The 23,527-nt window shown below is 39.0% G+C and overlaps 1 protein-coding gene and 1 long non-coding RNA gene across 2 annotated transcripts in view; both read left to right on the forward strand.

Moving 5' to 3' along the window:
- The window catches only part of LOC144378976 (uncharacterized), a 54,079-nt gene extending 44,520 nt beyond the window's left edge, over positions 1-9,559 (forward strand). The window contains exons 3-4 of the long non-coding RNA XR_013440935.1: positions 4,194-4,315; positions 9,439-9,559. This is a non-coding gene — a long non-coding RNA (uncharacterized LOC144378976). The remainder of the gene's footprint in view (positions 1-4,193; positions 4,316-9,438) is intronic.
- Positions 9,560-13,345: 3,786 nt separating this feature from the next.
- Positions 13,346-23,527, forward strand: part of SNAP91 (synaptosome associated protein 91) — a 146,871-nt gene continuing 136,689 nt past the window's right edge. The window contains exons 1-2 of the mRNA XM_036101007.2: positions 13,346-13,505; positions 14,807-14,966. Coding sequence (XP_035956900.2) covers positions 14,837-14,966 — 130 coding nt within the window. The 5' untranslated portion in view covers positions 13,346-13,505; positions 14,807-14,836. The remainder of the gene's footprint in view (positions 13,506-14,806; positions 14,967-23,527) is intronic.

The following is a 23,527-nucleotide window of genomic DNA, read 5'->3' on the forward strand; positions in this document are numbered from 1 at the left end:
TATTTTAATGTAGGCATCAAGCAAAGAAACAAAATGAAAACACACTGTCAAAAAGTTATTTGTGGACACTTTAGAAAACATGAATGGTTCCATTTATATGTATGACGGAGTGAGGAGTGCAACAGAAAATCTTAAATCCCCATACCGTAGTGCTGAGTACATTTTACACTGTGGCAATACCAACGGCTGGATGAAACAAATGCGCCCTTTGCCGTGCACTAGCAAAATTACCTTCATACGCCAGAATTAGTGACACTTCACACTCTCGGGAAGCTTAGACTATAGAAAGCTAGTGGACTAAAGAATATCATCTAATGTACCAACAATTCAAACACACACGTGATGAAACCGTTCCTGTTAGCGTAACACACATAGAATGAGATCTTCAGAATTCCGCAGTAGCAGGTGTTGGATATATAAACATACATCCAGAACTGTACATTTGGCTTCTCTCTAGTTGTTTCCCCTTTTCTGTTACTCTTCTTTTTTAAGGCACTGACCTTACTGCTTATTCAAGAACAAGGTACCTGAAATGACTGTCGTGTTCTTCAGATTAGAATAATAAATGCATATTGTTTTGTGCTACTATGAAATCCATTTAGAATGCCTTTTAAGTAGATGAATTCTTTTTTCTTAAATAGGTAGCTTTTTCCGCTGTAAGAGCTTCATCTATCTGATTATTTTGGATATAGAGTTCACTGCCTAGTATACAATCCTCTGATTAAAATAATATTTATTTTAATATTAAAATATTAAAATTAAAATTAAAATAATATATTAAATATATTAAAAATATTAATATTAAAAATATATTTTGTGCAGTTGTACTTCTGACAAAATCGCTTATTGACTCACAAGGGTCATTGTCGGCTCCTAAACAGGATATTTTGCAAAAGTTGAGAAGTGTCATATGCCAGATAACCAAAATAGACATCTCCTCATTCATTTCATTTCGAAGAATTAGAATATCACTTTATGGTCTGTACTGCTTTCCTACATGCATAGTGATTGGTAAGACTCACTTCAATGATTTAACACTGTTCATAAACTTCCAAATAAATTCTGATTAACTAGCTCAAGCTAGGCTGCTAGTGCCACAGAGCAGGACCAGATCTACTTACTTACTATATACACAACATTTACGATAGAGTCTGGCACATTACAGGATATCAAGAAAGGTATTTGGTTTGTACACAAAAGTTACTTACTTATGATTTTAATAAGGATTGGGAAGGCAAAAATGCTGTGCAATGAGAATCTAAGAATAGGGGATAGTTTGGGAGGTGGGATGGATGGCTAGTTGGGAAGTTGGTCAGGTAAAATAAATAAATAAATAAATAAATAAATAAATAAATAAATAAATAAATAAGTAAGTAAATAAAGTCCAGGGAATGGTTACATGCTGAGAGAAATGCCTGTAGGAAGGCCTGAAAGTGGGAAAGCCACCGGTACTCGGGAGGGAATTAAAATAAATCCAGCATGCCTGAAGCAGAATAAGCAAGAGAAAGAGGCAGGGGGCTAGAGGTTGAGGCAGTGGTGAGATTGCAGAAGTTGTCATAAAACAAATTAAGGAGAGACATTATCCTAAAGCAACAGGAAGTCACTGAAGTTTTAGGCAAGGGAATGACATCATCCACATAAATATATTAACATATGAGGGCTGTTCAAAAGGACATTTACAAGAGTAATTATCAATGTATTGTACACCAGTGGGTCATTCACTTCTTCAAGTCTTTACTCAAATGTCCCTCCTCCATGAACTTCCCACCTTTGACCATCCTAAGATTACATGACCACTCCTCCCATACCAGTTTCCAGATCCTTCTGCTTACTCTTTTTTCCTGTAGCACTGTCATATTTTAACATTTTAGACAATTGTCTTACTTATTAGTTTATTGTCTGTCTTCTCTTGCTAGAATGTAAGATCCGCAATGATTTTTTTTTCTAGCGAGTGCCTGGCAGATGAGTTTTCAACAAATATTTGTTGACTTAATGGCACATCACATTATTATTTAAAGCTAATAAGATGGTTCATCTATCAGTGTTTATGATTCAACATACTCGGTTTAAAAAAACAGTTTCCTAACTATGCAGTCCTAGGCAAAGCATATACTGTAATTTAATTCTTAAACATGAAAATTGCTGCTGCAGCAGAAATTCATCATCTTATTCAAGTTTATGGAAAAGCGTTTTTAGTTGATTTTTTAAATTGAGCAGATTTTAAGAAAAGATTATGAAACTTGGGTCAGGAATCATGAGTCACAGTGACAACTTAGCTATTTTACAATGTTGTTGCATATCCCTATCAAAATGTACTGCTATGCTGACAAACTGATAGTATTTTCACAACACAGCAGTGATTAACCCTTTAAACCTTTACTTTTGAATGATTGTAACCTTACTTGACCGTGTTCTAAGGACTGATACGCTGTTGGTAAGTTACTTGTGACAATGTCTAGAATTCCTTGGAGGAAAGCCAGTTGATCTGTAAAAAGTGCCAGGCAGTCTGCCTTGAATTTCCCTGTGTGTCTGACCTCATCTAATCAGAAGAACCCTTAGAGTTTCCTGGCTTATTTCACAAATTAAAATTTTCTGAAAAATCCATTCTTTTCATCCATGTCATTATTATCCATGATTCCCATCCATTCATTAAACTCATTTATTGAGCATCTACTATGTTTTAGGTACTGTGTTGGTTATCGGTCCATTCATTTGTTAGCTCACTGGCCACATTTATATATTTGTATTGGGGAGAGGCACAGATTTTAAGAGGTTAAATGGGACAATTATGTAGTCAGGAAATTAATTTATCTGTAAAAAAGTGAGAAGAGTTAAGTAAGTAGAGGAAGACATATTTGATTTTTATGAAAAGAATACACCTCAAATTAGCTCCAGTTTTAAAAATTATTTTGGCTGTAAACAAGGTTGAAAGCAAGAAGATGAGGTTATAATTGAAAATCTTCTTTATATTAAACATATATAGATATATGAAACCAAATATAGAAATCAAAAAATAATTATATTATTTCAATTATATCTTTAGCACTAGGAGGAAATATGTTCACATATTACTAATAGTCTGCTTTCTAAACCACTTGAAGACAACTTATACATGAAACCATAGTGCAAGATAATAAGACTAAAACAGGGCAGAGTTTTTGCTGACCTTGATGTCTTGCCTCTGCACTCATTTTTAGAAATCAGGCTACTTTGTTCATATTTGCAAAATCAGTGCTATTCCAAGTCTGAATCAAGCCAGGTAGTATTTAAGAATGACTTTTAATCGCTGTTCTAGAGTTTCTCTTACCAGCTCTCCTACCAATATTAGAATCCTGCCTCTACCCTTGACCTGCTCTACCCTTGACTGGGCTCTGCTCTGCCATGGAACACTTGTCTGGATAACCAAGTACTGTCTGCTTGGTCCGGCTCACCATGGCTAATAGACACCTAGCATCTTCTGGCACATTGTTACCCTATTATGTGCAATTTGGGCTTAGGCACCTGTGTCTTGAACCCTAAAGGTCCCTATCCCGTTTTTTAACTCTTTCTGTAGCTGGAGCACCCAATAAGACATCAGAATACATGTTTTCAGCAACAGTTAAAGCAATCTATTCTACATAAACTTGCTCATAGTTGATAAAAATAGACACAGATTTTACCAGAACATCCTTCCACACCTGTAAGAAACTCTTTCATTCCATTAGCCCAGGATGTCCTTCAGCATCATGGAGGTAGCTCATATTCTTTTATTTCTCAAATAATTCTGCTTAAGTGCTGTTGTTCCCATGCAGAAGTTCCATGCAGAAAGAAATTTGCTAACTATGGCATGAGCACATCTCTACTGACCCGATTTCACACAAGCCTCTGCAAGGTAGCCTTATCACAATCAGGACCTCTCATCCACTCTGTGGGGCTGGAAGCCATAGTGTATTGTTTGATGATAGGTGCCTTGGCTTTCTAAATGGAGGAGGCCAAGATGAAGCTGGTAAAGTTTAAAACTGGCAAGGTATCAAGCTTCAGAGGTATCTGTCTAAAGTCCTGGATGACAGTAACACTTAAATCTATCATAAATGTCACATCCAGCCTTTGAGATGGTCACAATGGAGAACAAAGTGGTAACCATGACTCTTGAGCAATGAGTTCCTTGACTGTGGACAGACCTCTGTCATTAAAGTGATTCCTTATACACACAGCTGTCGGAAATGAAGCAGATGAGGATGAGGATATGGAAATGCCACCATGATTGCTAGCTGAAGCTCGGACAACTGCAACTAGAGAAAGCACACGAGATATTTTAAGGACATACTGATGCCTGGTAAGTCGCAAGGCTGTGGGCTGCTGGGGGACAATAGCCCCTGAAAGATGATGTACTTGAGCAGATGTAATTACCATCAAGGGCTTATGAGCAAGAGATTGTGTATCTGAGGCAGGTCTCAAACAGAAGCAGCCACACCAGCCATTACTGTAGTTGGAAATCAATCAACAATATTTATATACGCAGTTCAGAATGGACGATGGCTCCCTAATAGGGACCATGTGATAATGATAATCAATAACATCTCCAACTGCAAAGGACAGCAACCAGCAATAAACCATGCAGCTGCCAAATAATGTCCCTCACTGGATATCATCAGGCCAAGGACTAAAACCCCCAACAAAACTTCGAAGATGCAAACAGCCATATGTATATCTCCAATATGCAATGAAATGTGTACATCTTCAAAATTTTGTGGTCTATTAATAAGAAATATTTTGATGATCCTAGGAAACAATGCTGCATAAATACTAAGTGTATCAACTTACTCATTTGATTCATATTTCATTGCTTTTGCCCTCAAAGTGGAAGTTTTAGGGTTTTCTTCTAATGTCAATGTTCATTCTTTCTTAACAGCAAAATCCTGAGTGAAGTTGACAGGGGTCGTAGAATAAAGTCAGTAACAATGATAAGAAATTGGCTGTCTCTTCACATCTAACAGATGTAAGAGATGCACCACTGACATTGATTCAGGTGTCATTAAACCAAATGTTTATCTTTGATAATGCCCATTTAGAAACATCAATACAGAGACATAACAACATCCCAAGTCCATACGTGATGAGCAATGATGCCAGACAATTTCCTGAGTTTTGTTTTTATGACTACATCTAAAATCATTTGCAATGACAGTAGAATTAAACCACTTTTAGGTTAAAAACACAAAATTTTAAGGGGAAGTTTTCCATTGGTCAAGTCAATAATGGCCATAAATTCTGGGAATTACAACAATCAACTCATCTCTAGTTTCCCCATAGGAAATAACTGGCACTCTAGCATTTTTTTTTTTTTTTATCTATTTCATACTTCAAAGTGAAAATGTGGGGGTGCCTGGGTGGCTCCGTCAGTTAAGCATCCAACTCTTGGATTTGGCTCAAGTCATGATCTCAGGGTCGTGAGATGGAGCCCCGCATCAGGCTCCACGCTCAGCGGGAGTCTGCTTAAGAGTCTTTCCCTTTCCCACTCCCTGTGCCCCTCCCCCCCACCCTGGCTTTTGCTGTCTCTAAAATAAATAAGTAAATAAAACTTTCTTTTTTAAAAAGGTTAAAATGTGATCCTCTGTTGAAAATTTGGTTCTCCAAACTAACATTTTTTAAAAAAAGGAAATTATGTAATTTGTTTCATTACACTTTTATTTGAGGGTTAATTTGGGAACATTCTAGCACGAGGCTAACATAAGCATTAGAACAAACTATATATGTAGAGTCCTCTAATTTGCTAAACCTCCCACGACAATGCTCTGTCCTTTATAATGACTCTCAAATGGCTAAAGTCTAAGTCCTTGGACAAAGAAAAATACTCAAGGCAAGTAGAAAAATAATATCATTAAATGGATTATGCTTTAAAAAGAGTAAGACCTTCCTTGTTCCAGTCAAAATTAGTTTAAACAGTAACACAGCCGCTCATTCTCATCTGGTTATACTGAACATCAAATAGCCTAAACTTTCCATTTCTCTTTAATGTTGTCTTTACTGGAGACACAGAAATGGTTGACTGATATAATTATAGTTGATAATGATATAATTATGATTGTAGCTGATCTAAGTAATGATTTTTGCAAGAGAACTTTTAACACCGGCCAGTAATGCATATATTCTAGTTACACAATTTGACGAGTGTGAGAATAGCAAGTCTTCTCCCGCACACTGCTGTGTTCCCAGAGCTGTATGGAGACAAATGCATGGCCTTCTACACACTCATGCAGTGAATTATCAGACGGAGCCCGAGTCACTCACCCTAAGCAGCCCAGACTGTAAACTGAGCTGTGGACAAATACAAACAACAATCAAAAATAGAGGAGAAAGTAAGATCATGAGAGGAAAACTTAAAGATGATAGACTTCTGGAAGGTGAGGCACACTGGCTCAGCCCTCACGTTTTTAAGTTAGAAGTTTATTTGGGAAACTTCCTTCCCCAGACAGGCTCTCATTTCTCAGAGAAAGTTCTTCTCACTCCCAAAAATGTCCTTGAAATTCTCTCTTTAGATTGGGAAAAGAGACAGAGGGAACGGCTGTTTGCTACAGCATTATTGCACAATGACTGTATGTGCGTGTGCTTTCTACTCTTTTTCTGTGAAAAGTAGGAGCTCAGTCCAACCCATGATGATATTTGAAGTAATCTGGTTTTACATCTCAGGATCTGGGTAAATTATTTTTTTCTCACTTTAGAAATGATACTAGTAGAATAATATATTTATCAGAGAACTATATACACTTGAATTATAGTTCCAAATAATAAAATAAGATAATAAAAATATAATATAACCTTAAGTTAACAAAATAAAAAAATCAATTACTCCATCAACAACTACTCACTGAGTACTATTAATCACATTTATTGGACTTTCATTGTGTACTACACACGGTTATTGGCTTTATATGCCATTATCACATTTGATGGTAATAATGATACTTCGAGGTAGATATTATGATTGTGCCCATTTTGTAGATGAGGAAACCCAGCCTTAAAGGCTGCAGAATTTGCCTAAAGTCATGCAGCTAGTGAGGGCCAATGCCAGGAACTCAAACCAGGACTTGTCCAATTCTAAACCTAAGATATTAGCTACCATGCTTTCTAGCCCATGCATTTTAAAAAGGGTTTTTCTGACTAAGGAGCAAATTAATATAATGAAATGAGAGTCTAGCATAACCTTATATCTTTATTAGAAGCAATGGGTACAGTGCAAAGAACACTGGATTAGAAGTTTGACAACTAGAGTTTAGGACTGGTTATGCTGTTACCTCAGTGTGACAGAGGGAAAGTCACTTAAATTCTCTAGTCTTAAAGTTCCTCACCTGTAAAAAGAAGGCTAAAATAGAGGATTTGGGAAGGATTTGCAGGTCATGATGTAACTTGCTATGAGGTCTTGAAGGATGAGTAGGAGTTTACCTGGTATGGGAGAGAATATTCAAACCAGAGTAATTAATTCATTATGTTATTTTAATGTATGCTCAAGTCATTTTTTAAATCATTTTCCAATTATTTTTCAGTAGTTCTCAAGGACTCTTAAGTGATTCACTTAACCTCCTACTTCTGAGAGTACAGGTTTCTCCTTATAGGTTTTTCACAAAGTTTTACTTTTGTGTATCACTGTGGTCATTGGTCTTCCAATGAACTTCCCCATAATAGTCTCCTCTCTTTAAATCTGGGCTAGCTCTGTGACTTGCTTTCAGCTGAGAGAATATAACAGAACTGATGCTGCATGACCTTGGACTTAGGTCATAAGAAACCTTAAACTTCTACCAAGGTTTCTTGGAACATTCCACCTTGGGATGTTCCCTCTTGGAAGGCAGCCACCATGTAATATATGTGACATCTCTGGACTCTCACATGAGGAGCCCAAGCCACAGAGAGATGCCCTATGTTGGTGCTCTGGTCCAAACCTCAGCTGAGCTCAGTGAGCAGCCAGCACCAACGGCCAGACATGTGAATGAATAAGTAAGTCATCTGGGGCAGCCCAGTAGAGACTTCCAACAATTACAGCCCTGGCTGTCATCTGATGGCAACCAAATGAAAGACTTCAAAGGAGAAATACCCAGCAGAGCCCTGTTAATTCACAAAATTGTGAGAGAGAGTTAAAAATTATTTTTTAAGACAAAATTTGTTATAGGTAACCAGAACAATAATAGGAAACCAGAACGGCCATATTCGATTTAAAACAGGGAACAAAATGAAAATATCATATTTAAATTATTTTCATTATTATACATTTAAAACGTACATGTTCCTTCAAATATGCCTGTTGCCATGGAATTTATTTATTTATCTATTTAGTTATTTTTAAATTTTTTATTTATTTTTTTGAGAGAGAGAAGCAGCGCGCTCGCGTGCACATGTGGAAATAGGGTGGGGAGGGGCAGAGGGAGAGGGAGAGAGAGAATCTTACGTAGGCTCCATGCCCGATGCAGGGCTTGATCTCACAACCCTAAGATCATGACCTGAGCCAAGATCAAGAGTAGGATGCTTTACCGACTGAGCCACCCCGGTGCCCCTCCAAGGAATTTATTTCTAACCTGTTAGGCGGAATAAAACTTAATAAATATGTTTGTCCTGACTTGGAATATACTGTCTCTTCATTTCCTTTTATTCTTAAATAACTTGAATGGTTTCATGGATGAAATATTATACATCTCTAAGATAATCTAGTTGTTTGAATCTCAAGCTTACCGATATTCTATGCAACCTACTATTTTCTTGCTACATTAGAATGCTCATCAGTTTTACGGTCTCTTTCATTTGTCACCTTATAAAAGTGAAGCAATCTTTTTGTCTCTATACAAATGCATTCAGGATATTCAAACTTGCTTTTTGTTGCCAGTTGCTTTCAAGTTTGGATAGGCATGTCACATTTATGTTTGGGGATGGTATATTCCAATATAGTTATTTTTGGACCTCATGGTTTGTTTGTTGTTTTTTTTTTCTACTTTGACAGAAAATATCCCTGGAATAAAATCACCCTATAAATTATCTTAAGAAGGACATTATCGGTTTTAGACAAAAATGTGAATTTTCCAACACCACCTAAGTTTGTTGCCTGAACAAATCAGGAATTAAAGTTTCTTTTACTCTTGTTGTATCTTACAAATAAACTGAAACCAAGAGCTTGAAGACATTTGCCTTCAGGTGTTGATAAAATTGTGTCTACATGTCATCATTGTTGGTTTGGTTTTTCCGTATTAAATCTGATACTCAGAAGAAAACATGGGTATTAAATCAGATTTGGAAAAAAATCTGTGTGGTGACATACATGTATATTGACTCAAAAAAAGTTCCATATATATATTTTTAAAAGCATGTTCTGAATGTCTGTTGTATATAATCTCTTCTGATCACTGAGAGAGATAAAAAGATTTTTCAGTTTGTAAAAATATTGAATGTCAATGCTTATTACTTTTTTTTTAATAGACGGAGAGAGAGCGAGCAGGGGGAGGGGCAGAGAGAGGAAGAATCTCAAGCAGACTCCACACAGAGTTTGGAACCTGATGTGGGGCTCTGTCTCACAACACTGAGATCATGACTGGAACTGAAATCAGGAGTCAGACGCTTAACTGACTAAGCCAGTCAGGAGCCCCACCAATGTCCTGCTTGACTAAAATTTATTGAATGTTATTTATTGTGTTCCTGGGCCTTCAAAGGGAATATACTGATAAGGAATCATTTTTCTTCCCCTCGATGTATTTCTACCTTTTGATCAATTTTCTTTCCTTCAATTTCATATGCAACATTCATGGTTGTATTTCTAGGTTTTCCTAGATAGAAGAACATGGCATTTCTTTTTTTTTTAAGATTTATTTTATTTATTTTAGAGAAAGAAAGAGTGCATGCAAATGGGGGGAGGGAGAGAGGGAGAGAGAGAGAATTCTCAGGTAGACTCCCTGCTGAGCGTGGAACCTGACACAGGGCTCGATCCGAGGTCCTAACACCATGACCTGAGGTGAAATCAAGAGTTGGCCGCAGGGTGCCTGGGTGGCTCAGTTGTTAAGCGTCTGCCTTCAGCTCAGGTCATGATCCCAGGGTCCTGGGATCGAGCCCCACATCAGGCTCCCTGCTCAGCGGGAAGCCTGCTTCTCCCTCTCCCACTCCCCGTGCTTGTGTTCCCTCTCTCGCTGCGTCTCTCTCTATCAAATAAATAAATAAAATATTAAAAAAAAAAAAAAAGTTGGCCGCTTAACCGACTGAGCCACCCAGGTGCCCCAAGAACCTGGCATTTCTTAATCTTTGCCACTGCAAATATGTTATTATTTTCAAAGCTCAGTAAGACCTTCTTCCAAAACAATCAATAACATTTCAAAAGTTGGTTCTACACTTGACATAATTTACTAATTTGTGTATGACACTTTTATAGTTGGCCGATTTTCAAATATTTTTCTGCTACTACCCATGACAGAAGGATGTCCATGTGTGGGATACCCTCCCATGCATAGCACCAGAGACATGAGCAGTACACCAGCGATAGACTATGGCTTCCCATACTTCACAGTGCTATCTGTAAGTAAGTAACCACATGTAATTTCAAACTATTATAGGACTGACTGTGAATCTACTCCAATTTAATTTTGAAAAGTAAATCACTTACAGACTATATTATTTTGACCATTATTGGAAACATGTTACTTGCTCCAAACCTCTTAACTAATATCAATATATGTGACATGACATTACTATTGGACTGTTGGAGAATCACTATTCTACACTATTTCCTTATTTCATGAAAATTGTTTAATTTATCTGCATAATGTTGTTCATAACATTCTCTTATCCTCTTAATGTCCGTGGGATCTATTCTGCCTTTCATTCCTAACATTGGAAATTTGTGTCATCTCCTTCTTTCTTTGACTAGTCTGGCTAATAATTTCCTTGATCAATTTCATTTTCAGAAAAAACAGCTTTTGGTTTCATTGATTTTATCTATTATTTATCTATTTGCTTTTTCACTTTTATTTTTATTATTTCCTTCTTTCTGAAGGAAATTCTGCTGAATTTAATTTGTTCTTTTTCTAGTTTCTTAAGATTGCAACTTAAATTAAAGTTCCTTTTAGGTCTTTCTTCATTTTGAATGTAAGAATCTTCATGCTATAAATTTCCTTCTAATCACTTCTTTACCGGCATCCTACAAATTTTGATATGTTGTATTTTCATTACCATTCAGTTCAAAAGTAAACTTTCCTATGGGAAAGTTAGGCCCGTGGATTATTTAGATGCATTGTTTAATTATCAAATATTTAGGGATTTGCAGATATCTTTATTAATTTTTAGATAAATTCCACAATAGTAAGAGAATACAGTTTATATGATTGTAATTCTTTTAAATTTATGAGACTACAGAATGTAGTCTATCCTGGTGAATGTTCCATATGTTCTTGAAAAGAATGTGTCTTACCATTGTTGGGTGGAGTTCTTCATAAATGTCAACTAGATCAAATGTTTATATGGTTATTTCAAGCCATCTATACTCTTACAGATATTCTACCTACCTGTTCTATCAATTACTAAGAGTGTTGAAATTCTCAAATATAATTGTGGATTTGTCTGTTTCTCCTGTTAAAGCTCTTAGTTTTTGCTTTAGCTTATTTTTTTTAAAGATTTTATTTATTTATTTGACAGAGAGAGAGAGAAGGAGAAGCAGACTCCCACTGAGCAGGGAGCCTGATGCGGGACTTGATCCCAGGACCCCAGGATCATGACCTGAGCCAAAGGCAGACGCTTAATCAACTGAGCCACCCAGGCGCCCCTGCTTTAGCTTATTTTGAAGCTCTGTTCGTACGTATATAAACATGTAGGGTTGCTACATATGCTTGATGAATTTGTATCATTATGAAATGTGCCTCTTTATCCATACTAATATTCCTTCCTCTGAAGTCTACTTTGTATATTAATATTGTCATTCCAGCTCTTTTTATCAGATTTATTGAGGTATAATTTACACATAATAAAATTCACCAATTTTAAGTGTATAAACTGATAAGTTTTGAGAAATATATGGGGTTGTGTAACAATCATCACAGTTATGATGTAGAACATTTCCATCACTATGACAAGTTACCTTCTGTCCCTTTGTGGTCAGTCTCTTCTCCCCACTCCTGACATCTGATATGCTTTTTGTCTCTATTGTTTTTCCTTTTTCAGAATGTTATATAAATGGAATCACAACATGTAGCATTTGGAGTTTGGGCTTCTTTGATTTAGCATAACGCATTTTCATCCCTGTTGTTGGTTTGTTCTTTGTTATCGCTTAGTAGCATTCCGTTGTGTGGACAGAACACATTTTGCTTACCCACTTATAAGTAGAAGAGCATTTGGGTTTCTTTCAATTTGGGGCCATTCTATAAAAGTACTACAAAATTTGGGTACATGTTTTTAAATGGAACTATCTCTTTATTTCTCTTGGACAAATACCTAGGTGTCCTATTGCTAGATCATATGGTAAGACTAGTATCTGAAACCCAAGAATGGTGGTCTTAGGCTATCTTTACTCATCACATTTCTAATTAATGCTAGACTCAGTCCCAAAAGTTATGAAATCATGACTTCATAACGAACACTGTACCAGGTAAAAGGAGTACACCACAAAAACTTGATATCTATAGGTAGACATTTTAAGCCCTTAAGGCCCAATAGAGGCCACCTGTAGCCAGAAAAAAATGTCAAGAAAATTCACAGCTTAGTTCTGATCTTGATTCTACTTTGAGAATGTAAAAGTTTTTCAAGATTACAATAAGTAGCAATCTTTGAAAATGGGAACACGCGAAACTACTAACCCAGTCCAAATCCCCGTTTAAGAAATTCATGTATGCAATTCAAATATACTTAAGACATTCAAACACTATATTTAATTGGTAGACGTTACTTTTTAAGGATACAAAGAGTTTCCCCTACACACCAAATAATTACTGTGAATATAATTTGGGCCTTGATTGATGGCTTTGTTCATTATTCGCACTTGCAGCAGACCTCTGTATCCGTTTAAGACCAACGTGGCTAGAGTTACCTGCCCACCCCGGCTCCCAGTTGTAACTGAAACAAGTAAAGGAGCTCCAAGCTGTTGAGGCACAGGTAACGAACGGCACGGTTGGCTTGCAGAATCTGCCATTTAAATCGCCCTGCCCTTCCCGGCCACGGCTGCCTCCGACAGCCGGGCGTGTCAGAGACAGAATGTAGAGGAGAAAGGGCTGGGCTTTGCCCGGCCGCGCGGCGACGCCCTAGCCTTGGCCTTCACAGCAGCACTTGAAAAGCCCACTGGCAGGGTTGCTCCAACGCCCCCGCCGCCCTCCACGAATCCCGCAGTAGCCCGGCAGGTGTGCGCGGTGCGCGCGCACGCAGTGCGTGCTGGGTGCGGGTCTAGCCGGCGGAGGGGCTGCTGAGAGCCTCGCGGAGGGTGGTTGGCTGGTGGGTGTCGGCCTCCCTGCCATCCCCGCCTCCTTCTTCTCTTCTCGCGCTGGCCGGGGATGCTCGCGCGCGGCGCCCCCTTGCCTGTAAGCTGGCGGTCCCGGGGCGGGGAGGGGGGGTTAGAGTGTGTGAGTAGCTGGGAGGGGGCCGCGAGGCGCTCGGCGGAGAGCTCGCCCGGGTTAGTCCGCCGCCGTCACCTGACTCCTTGGAGCAGCCACAGCTGAGGTGGGGGCGGGGATGGGAACGCGGCGCGGATCGCTAGAGAGACGCGGCAGCGCTGGCGGAGGAGGCGGCGGCGGGCGGGTACAGGCTCTCGGGGCCACGGGCGGCGGGCGCAGGGACCCCGGAGCTGAGGGCGGGGGGACGGTGCGGGCTAGGGCTGGAGGCATCTCGCCCCGGGGCACAGGGTCCGCGCGCGGTCGCACACACCCACCCGGCGCGGCTTCCCTCGGCGGCCCAGACTCCGCTCATCCTGCGGCGGGAGGCGCCGCTCCTGGGGCGGGGTGAGTACCCGCGGCACCGGCTCGGTCCCCTCCCCCGCGCCGGGGCAGCGCGCGGCTCCGGAGAGGATAATCCTAGGGCGCGGAGAAGGGCAGCGGCTGGGTGACAGCTCCGCGGCGCGCTCGAGTGCGGGCGGGGGGCTGGGCTGGGCTGTCAGCGCGTCTCTGCTCCACTGCCGGGAAGGGCGAGGCGCCGAGAGACTCCGGCCCCTCTGCAGAGCCCCCGGGCGGCCCCTGCGGCGGGGGTTGGGGGCGAGGGGAGGGGACTCGGGCGAAGGGCCTCGGCGGGGCTTGGGAGGCGGCGGCGAGGAAGGCAGGGAAGGCGAGGGCATAATATGGCGCAATGCTAGGATAATCTCCACCGCGCCCGAGGGAGGACGAGCCCACTGCTGCAGCGGCGCGAGGAGGAAGAGGGAAACGGTCAGGGCTAGGGTATCCGATTCAGACCCCGGAGCCTGCAGGCTCCTAGGAAGAAACACTGCGGCGGGCAAGCGAGAGGTGGGCACCCGGTGGGCGCGGCGCCCAGGGAATAATCCCGACGCACGCCGGGGCTGGTCCGACACGCGGGGATCAGGTTGCAGGGAAGTGCTGATTGACAGGGGGGTGCCGGAGGGGTGAGGCGGGCGGCAGGGCGAGTGGGACCGGGACGGTGTCACGAGGCTGGGACCGGAGCCCGTGCTGGGGTTCGGTGACGGACCTACTCTTGTTGAAGACCCCCTAGATCGCGTATCACCAGCGGGGTTTAGCGCGTTGCTGGCTCCTAGAGGTGATACCAGGGCGGGGACGGAGAAGAGAGCCGCCGTGCGGCTGGAGGAGGCAAGGCCGGGGTGCTCGGAGGGTAGGGTCTGCGGGTTTAAAGCAGGACCATCTCCCCTCCTTTCCCGCAGAAGAGGAGGTGATAGACGCGGCCGGAGAAGATGTCGGGCCAAACGCTCACGGATCGGATCGCCGCCGCTCAGTACAGCGTGACAGGCTCCGCTGTTGCGAGAGCGGTCTGCAAAGCCACCACTCATGAAGTGATGGGCCCCAAGAAAAAGCACCTGGACTGTAAGCATCTTTTTATATAAGTGGGACATGCGCACGGCAGAGGCGCCCTGGATGCCGGCGTGCGGCCTGGGCTTGCTGTCGATAATGCTGCAGCTTTCAGAACTCCCAGCTGGGCTGCCCCTGAGCTCGAAATCTCCAGACGTGGAGGTGTTGCCTTGGGTCAACCCTGAAACCTTGTTTGTGTAAGAGCCATTTTTTTTTTTCTCCTGTTGACCTCCAAGGTCTTGGTGGAGAAAAAAAATTCTGTATGTATCAATAATATAAAATCCTGAGGAATTGTACGTTCTGGATTAGGCACGTTTCACCTCTTTTTTTTTTTTTTTTTTCTTTCTCCACACACCACCCCTTTGTCCATGTTACAGGAAATCAGGGGTTGCACAGTCATACACCCCCTCCCAAAGAAAATAAGAAAGGTGAAATCATAAAAGGTCAAACTTGTCACCCTAGTTTTCTAAATACATTTTTGAGTAGTTTTAAAATAGTGTCTTCTTTTTCAGTGTGGCTGCTGAGATTTCGTGTGTGAGTGTGGGTGTATGAGTGTATGTTGTATGTAACCATACCAAACTGAAATAAATTCAAGCTATTGAATGAGGAAATTGGACTTCAGAGATAATGGCAATTTCATTTTACACATCCTGGCACACTTCTTTGTCCCTTTCTCAGAAACTGCTGGGCAGAATGACTATGCTGTGGTCACAAAATGGATGTGCTTTCCCAGCATTCGAGATAGTGCACTTTTACAAGAAAACATTTCATTCGTAATACCTTTTCTTTATATTGGTTATTTGATGGAAAAAGGCTTTAATCTAGTTTGGAATCTGTGTATTTCTAATATAAATTTTTCATTGGATTAACACAGTAAATATTTTGTTATTGAAGGACAAATAGGGACTTAGAAAAAGGCTTTCACTGGCTTTGGGTAGTGAAGCTCTTTATAGCTAAGGCTACATCAGAATATGTTCTATAGCTGCTGCTCAGTCTTTTTGACCTGCTTGGGACCCGCTCTGATACGATGTTTGTTGGTAAAGGTCAGTGTTGGCATAAGAGACACAAGTATAGCCATACCCATTTCCCATCTGGCTTCCTTTCCCCATTTTCTGGGTTTCTTTTGCTTCGGGCCTTCCCCAGTGTCTGCCTTTTGCAGCTGAGAAAATGGCCCTAGTGTCAGAATTGACTTTAGTCCTATGATCTGTATAAGCACAGCTTGATGAAGCTTACAGCTGGACATTGTAAGGGTTATCCAGCCTTGTGAGGCTGTTGTGTCATAAAATTGAGTAATTTGCTTCTAGAAGCTTGTCTGAGGGGAGAACACCATTACTCCTTCCCTGAGGAAATTTTTAACAAAATTTGTTGATATGGTATCGTGTGTATATATACAGTACAGGATGGAAGAGGCCACCAGGGCCAGGGCACCTAACAGAAGTGGAAATTATAAATTCATGACCAGGTCATTTTGCTGCAGCATGCTGAATCATTTAGCCATCTTTCCATCAGTTTCCCCAACTCTGGAAAGATGACTCATGTCTTAAAGGTATGTGTCAGTCTAGCAAATATTCATAATAAAAAAGCTATAGGTGTTGGATTTGCTAGATGCTATGAAAATGGTAGATCAATATATCAATACATTTCATAGAATGTTCACAGATTTGAGCATTTCATTAAAACATTATTCAGATATAGACTCACTTTTCCATATCTAAATATTTAGTCGCCTTAATCTTTTAGATCTGGATGGTCTTTTAAAAATTTTCAAGGTGGGAGGTTTTCCAGTATCTCCAGCATGTTAGTAAGTAGGGTGATTTTGAAGATGTAGAACATAACGGGGAGATTCTGTATTTAGAAAGCAGATAAAGCAGGAATTGGTATTGAATTATTAATGAGAATAATAATAACAGCTAAACATTTATTGAGCAGTTACTATATGCCAGGCACTGGGCTTTACATTATTAATTTATCGCTGCTTAACAGGTTCAGGGAAGGTAATTAACTTTCACAGCTTTTAACCACTGCACTTAACTGTTGTCTGTAGTTTACTTAGTCATATTTTCTATTGGGGGGGGGAACAGTATTAGCCTGAATGGTTTAATTTCCAAAATACCCATCTTGTTTGTATGGCTTTGTGTGAAATCAAGCAGCACAACCCACGTCGTTATTGCAATCTCTATGATATGCATGAAGAATTTTAAATTCGGTCAATTAAAAAAATGAGCAAAAGATAAGCAGTGAAGAGTATTAGTTTTTCTCTTTGACGTTTTACTTTTTGAGTAAGTAATAAAATAAATTAACTGCACTTAAAAACAACCTTAGGGCAGAATTTGGAAAGACAGATATCACATTACTGAAAAAATGACATGGAAAATTTGAAAATAGAAATATTGTTGTATTTATATGCATTGTAAGAGGGCATCTTTGCTTGGAATTCCTTGTGAAGTTCTTTTAAATAACAGTCGACTACCTTAGTAATTCACAGGTTTTCAGTTAACACACCAGTTATAAAAGTGAATCACACCTATTATTAGAACATGCAAACACATAACTAACTTTCCCTATAGGCACTGAAGCATTCTTAAGTAATGATTTAATTTTGAAAATATTAAATAGTAGTTGGGAGGAAAAGAGCACAATGTAGAGTTGGGAATTTGAGACCAAAAAATTTTAATTTTTAATTTGTTTGACTGGTGTATAACTTTTGGGTTTGGAGTTTAGGTTGGAAGATTATAAGATTAAAGTTTATGGTTTTGTGATTTTTTTTTCCCCAGATATTGGGTTAACTGAATGGGCTCCAAATATTATTTATTTAAAATGCTGGTTTAAAAGATTTTTTTTTTCTCTGTAGGTTGATAGGCCAGGAAAACTACTGTTAATTCTGGTGATTTATAAAATTATGCTTAATGATATATGATTTAAACATTTACAGGAATGATTAGTTAACATCTGGGGGCAGAATTATATATGGTGAGAAGGTAAAGAAACCCTAGACATACAGTCTCAGATTTTTTTCCCTTTTTTTCAATAACAGCTTCTTAGAGGAAAAGTATATTCAGAAAAGCTTCACCATAATCAGGAGTTACATATTGAATTTAAAATAATATTAATATTCTAAATAATGATTATATATCTTAAGGTACTTCTGAATTATGTAAAACTTTTATTCCCTACTCTACTATAATAATGTTACCGCTTGCACATGAAAATTAACAAACACCTGACCATTGTTAGTTTGACATTAGTTTCTTGGGGGTGCCTGTACATCCTTGTTTCCTTTTCCTTGTAACTTTGTATACCTATTTGGTAATACATAAAACATCCAGGATTCAGCAAGTATTTACCTTCTTGATTACAACTGTTTTACATTTCAGTTGCTTTTTTCCCTTTTCTGCTTTGTAGCTGATGGCCTAAAGGATAGCCCAAGTCAAGTAATAAAGTAATAAGATCCAGTAAGGCACCTAGTATCTACACAAGTGCTGTGTCACCGTTAAAGAACAACCAAAAGGGGCGCCTGGGTGGCTCAGTCGTTGGGTGTCTGCCTTCGGCTCAGGTCATGATCCCAGGATCCTGGGATCGAGCCCCGCATCGGGCTCCCTGCTCGGCGGGAAGCCTGCTTCTCCCTCTCTCACTCCCCCTGCTTGTGTTCCCTCTCTCGCTGTGTCTCTCTCTGTCAAATGAATAAATAAAATCTAAAAAAAAAAAAAAAAAGAACAACCAAGAAATAGAGGTGACCCAACGTAACACCTGCAGAGAGAAACTGGGAAAGTTTGGCAGCTCTAGTATAAGATTCATTTCTGTTAGTAGCTTTTACCAACAATTTCTATATATGCCATATTGTTAAAAAAAAAAAAACAAAAACAAAACCTCTTTAACATCATCAAAATTGAAACTTAGACATTACTATTACTGTCAAACCAAACCTCATGAAAAGCCAAATTGGTTATCAGTAATGCTATTTTTTTTTTCCCATTCTAAACCTCTTGAGGGTTTTTAATAATGAGCTTATGCCACATACTGAGCAAATGATTCAAGTTCTGAATCTTATGTTTGAGGGATACTGGCTGGCATTTTATAAAGGATTCCTGTCCTCCCAAATTAAGAAAAAGTAAGATTTGGGGCACCTGGGTGGCTCAGCCAGTTGGGCATCCAACTCTTGATTTCAGCTCAGGTTATGATCTCAGGGCAGTGGGATTGAACCCCACTTCAGTCTCCACACTCCACAGGGAGTCAGCTTGACATTCTCTGTCTCTGTCTGCCCTTCCCCATGCTTGCTCGCTCTCTCTCCCCCACCCCAAATAAATAAATAAATAAATAAATATTTTTTTAAAAAAAGGAAAACAGGACTTTATTTCTTATTAGAATATCTGGTAGAAGTAATGGGAGATTTGGACTGTTTTTGATTCAAGGCAAATATTGGCCAATTACCACAAAATACCTGCTGTTTTAATTTTTTTCATAAAATATCTGTAAAGCAGGAAATTTTGTGAGTAAACAGAATGAAAATTTAACCCTAAATTTTAATTAATTAATTAATTACAATAAATTTGTTTATTTTCTGTATCTAAGCTTGCTTAGTATAAATAAAATATATTTTGATTTATAGAAATGCTATTTGCACACCAATTCAGTTGATACCATATCTATATTTGTGATAAGTTAATAAAGCTTTCTATAGTTCACAAATCAAAAAAATAGGCAAAAATTATTGAATAAAATTAATTGGATCAATCTATAAAAGTTTACTGAACACTAGAGTAACTTTCAACATGAGAGGTGTACTAATTTGCTGTAAATATATTTTACTTTTATTCCAGTTGTTCTCATTTCACTATTTGTTATTGACTAAATATACCCTCTCATTCTTCTATACGAAGGCATGCTCTGTTCCTTCTTGATTTCACCAGAAGACCCAGCACAAGCGTGAAGATGGAGATAGTATTTTTTAGGCAGTCATGAAGAGCTGGGGGAAATACACTTTTGAAAAAGCATTTTAGTTGATGATCATTGATACAGCAAATCTGTAAAGGATCCAGTCTGTATGGTCCTGTGACATTCCCAGACAACACTCAGCATGCCAGGAGGGGGGCAGAGAGATCCTGTGAGGTTCAGGGGTTGGCAGGAGCAGGCAAAGCAGAAGAGTGGCAAAGAGTCTCAGGTAACAGCAGGGAGCATGTTTTAAAATGACTTAAAATAATTAAGCAGACTTTATATCAGCTAGTAGAATAGTAAGGATTTTTTTCTGGATCTTTTTATTTCCACATTTTCAGAGAAATCTTTTTTTTATGGTATAATGTTAATTCTATTTGGGTCACTTTAGATGGTTTTTTTCTCCTTTGGTGATCAGTGTGGTTAGCAGATACTTTCTTAGAACCAGAATAAAATTGGTAATTCAAATCAATTTCTTAAATGTTGTAAAAATTGAATGTATGGAAAAAATATAAAACTATATACAGAGTAGGTAAATTCACATCTTAATTGTAATATTAGCTTGCCGCATTTTAGATTAAAATCTCGATTTTTGGTACATTGCCATATAAGTTTTAATGTTTAATAAATGACTGCTAAAGTCTTACTTGTAAATTTAATCTGTGCACTTAGTTGCTATGAATCCATCTCTCAGCTTTTCACAAATAAATATCCTTTAGATATCTTCCCGCCTCCCTTCAGATTGATTGATGCTGGGATAGGGTGTTCTTGGAGCTTATCTAGGTTTCAATACTTGGTAAAGAAGGTTGGAAGTGACATATAACCTTCTTCCCTGACGACCTAGGATGCTTTCCTTACAGAGGTTTATTTTCGGTGACTCAACTCCTGAGCCAGTTGCTACTGACTAAGCCTTCAAATATAATCATAGTTCAGTTAAATAATTTGAAAAGCCACATTTCTTGCCATTAAAAATATTTATTCTTCAGTTCCACCTTGTTGGCAAATGTTTTTCTCTTCACCGAGAAACATTGTTTGCTTATGAAGGGAAATGTTAGCTGTCTGTTTTTTCTTAGGTGTTTATGTAATGTGCTCTAGGTTTTGTTTCTCATAAAGGGGAGAATAGGAGAATGGCATACCAAGTGTTAGTTGCATGATGAGCTGTAAGACAGGATGGAGTCTTCCTAGGAGCAGCTGGGTGAAAGCACAGGCCAGAGAGAGAATTGTACCCCAAAGCCCACAGCCTTCTTAGAACTGGGTTCCTGCTCTCTCTTCATTTGTTCCAAATGTGTGAGGATCCCTCCTGCCCTCCCATATATACATAAACTTTCTCTATTATGCATCTTTAAGAAAGATCTAATGATTCCTAAAGGATTTTGTGATATGCCATTCCTGGCTGGCTACTCAGGAGAGAGAGAGAAGCTGCATCTTTGTCAGTTCGTGTGGTTTTGCTTTTTGGCCTGATCATTAATTATTCTCCCAAAGTTAGCACTTTTATTTTAAATGATAACTCTCCTCCTTTCTGTATTAGCTATTCTGTCATCTGTATTTTTAAGCTCTCCTTCTATCTCTCTTATAAGCATTTTCAAGTATCTCCATTTAAAACAAACAAAGCCACCTACACACAACTCTCCTTGGACTCTGTGACCTCTTCCAGCAACCAACTATTGTCCCTTGTTTTTCTTTCGCACCCAAGCTTCTTGAAACAGAATTTCACCATTCCAAAGAAAACAAACACAAGTCTGCCCTTCTTTGGATATTCTGTGTCTTTGGCTTAATCCATGCATGAAGTAATAGGATTGCTGTTAGGGGCCAGGCATTGCCAACCCAATTGGCCAAGCCACTAATTTGAGAGTTGTTATCCCTCATCTCTCACATCCAGTGGGTACTCAATTGTTAAAAACTCTCTGAAATCTCCTTCTTAACTGTCTCTGCTTTGCTTTAGATCAGTAATAAACCTCATTTGTAAAAAGAAGTTTAGTAATAGTACCTACTTCATCTTTGGTGAGGAATAAATGAGATCATGCATGTAAAATACCTAGCTCAGAGCTTGATGCACAAATGTGCAATGAATATCAGTTATTACTACCACTATTACTGTTAACCATTACTCATACAATTGCTGTTGATGCTACTCTTGCCCCTACTAGAATCGTTACTGCTACTACCACCACTATAATGACAGATACGATCACTAGTGAATTGCCATTACCCCTTCTCCATGCTTGTATTTGCTTCCTGCTTTCAGTTGCTTCAGTTTTTTGTTGTTGTTTTGTTTTTTAGTTGCTTCAGTTTTTACATTAATTCCAACTTTTTCTATAGTTTGGAAGTTTAAAATCTATATTATTTCTGTTCTTTTAGTGATCACCTTGAAAAATTTAATATGCCTACTTGAAGTCTAAAGTAGAACAGTATCTTTTTATTTCCTCCCAAAGAAGAGAAACTTAGAAACTTTACTCCAGTCACCCACTTCTTACTTACATGCTGTGCTGTCTAGTATTTTAATTCTACCATAGTTTTAACCCCCAAAGCTAGACATTGTTATTCGATACAGGCAATGTTTATGTCGGTAAATCCTCCTTGACTTCTTTTTTCACCATTCCTTCATTATGCCTAAGATTTTCCTGAACTGTATTCCTTTTGAAGCTCCTTCCTTCAGTGAGGTTCTTTAGTAGTCAACTCTGATTTTGTCTTTAAAAAAAAAAAAACTTATTTTGCCCATATTTTTGAAGGATAGTTTATCTGTGTACACAATTCTGGATTGACAGTTATTTTTCCTTTGAAGATAATTTCACTCTTTTGGCTTCTGTTGTTCCTTTTAAGAAGTCATATATGAGTCCACCTGCCTTTAGGTAATCTCTATTTTTGTGGCAGCTTTTATAATCTTGTTTGTCTTTTCCTTCTGTAGTGTATGTTTGTGTAGATGTAGCTTTCTTTTTTTATTTATTTTTTTAAATTTTAATTTCAGTATAGTTAATGTAACAGTGTTATATTTATTTCACATGTACAATATAGTAGTTCAACACTTGTAGACATTACTCAGTGCTCATCATGGTAAGTATACTCTTAATCTTCATCATCTATTTCACCCATTCCCCTACTCTGCTCCCCCCTGGTAACCATGTCTATGGTTCTCTGTAGTTCTCTCTCATCTCTATAAGAGTCTGTATTTTGGTTTGTCTCTTTGTTGTTGTTGTCCTTTGTTTTGTTTCTTAAATTCACATATGAGTGAAACCGTATGGTATTTGTTTTTCTCTGACTGGCTTATTTCATTTAGCATTATACCCTCTAGATCTATCCATGTTGTTGCAAATGGCAAGATTCCATTATGTTTTATGGCTGAGTAATATTCCATTGTGTGTATATATACACCACATCTTCTTTATCCATTCATCTATCAGTGGACACTTGGGCTATGTCTATAATTTGGCTGTTGTAAATAATGCTGCAGTAAACATAGGGGTGCATATATCTTTTTGAATTAGTGTTTTCATGTTCTCTGGGTAATTACCCAGTAGTGGAATTACTAGATGATATGGTAGTTTTATTTTTTATTTTTGGGGAATCTCCATATTGTTTTGTATAGTGACTGCACCAGTTTGTATCCCCACCAACAGTGCAAGAGGGTTTCTTTTTCTCTACATCCTTAC

Source organism: Halichoerus grypus, chromosome 9 (assembly GCF_964656455.1).
Source record: "Halichoerus grypus chromosome 9, mHalGry1.hap1.1, whole genome shotgun sequence".
NCBI lineage: Eukaryota > Metazoa > Chordata > Mammalia > Carnivora > Phocidae > Halichoerus > Halichoerus grypus.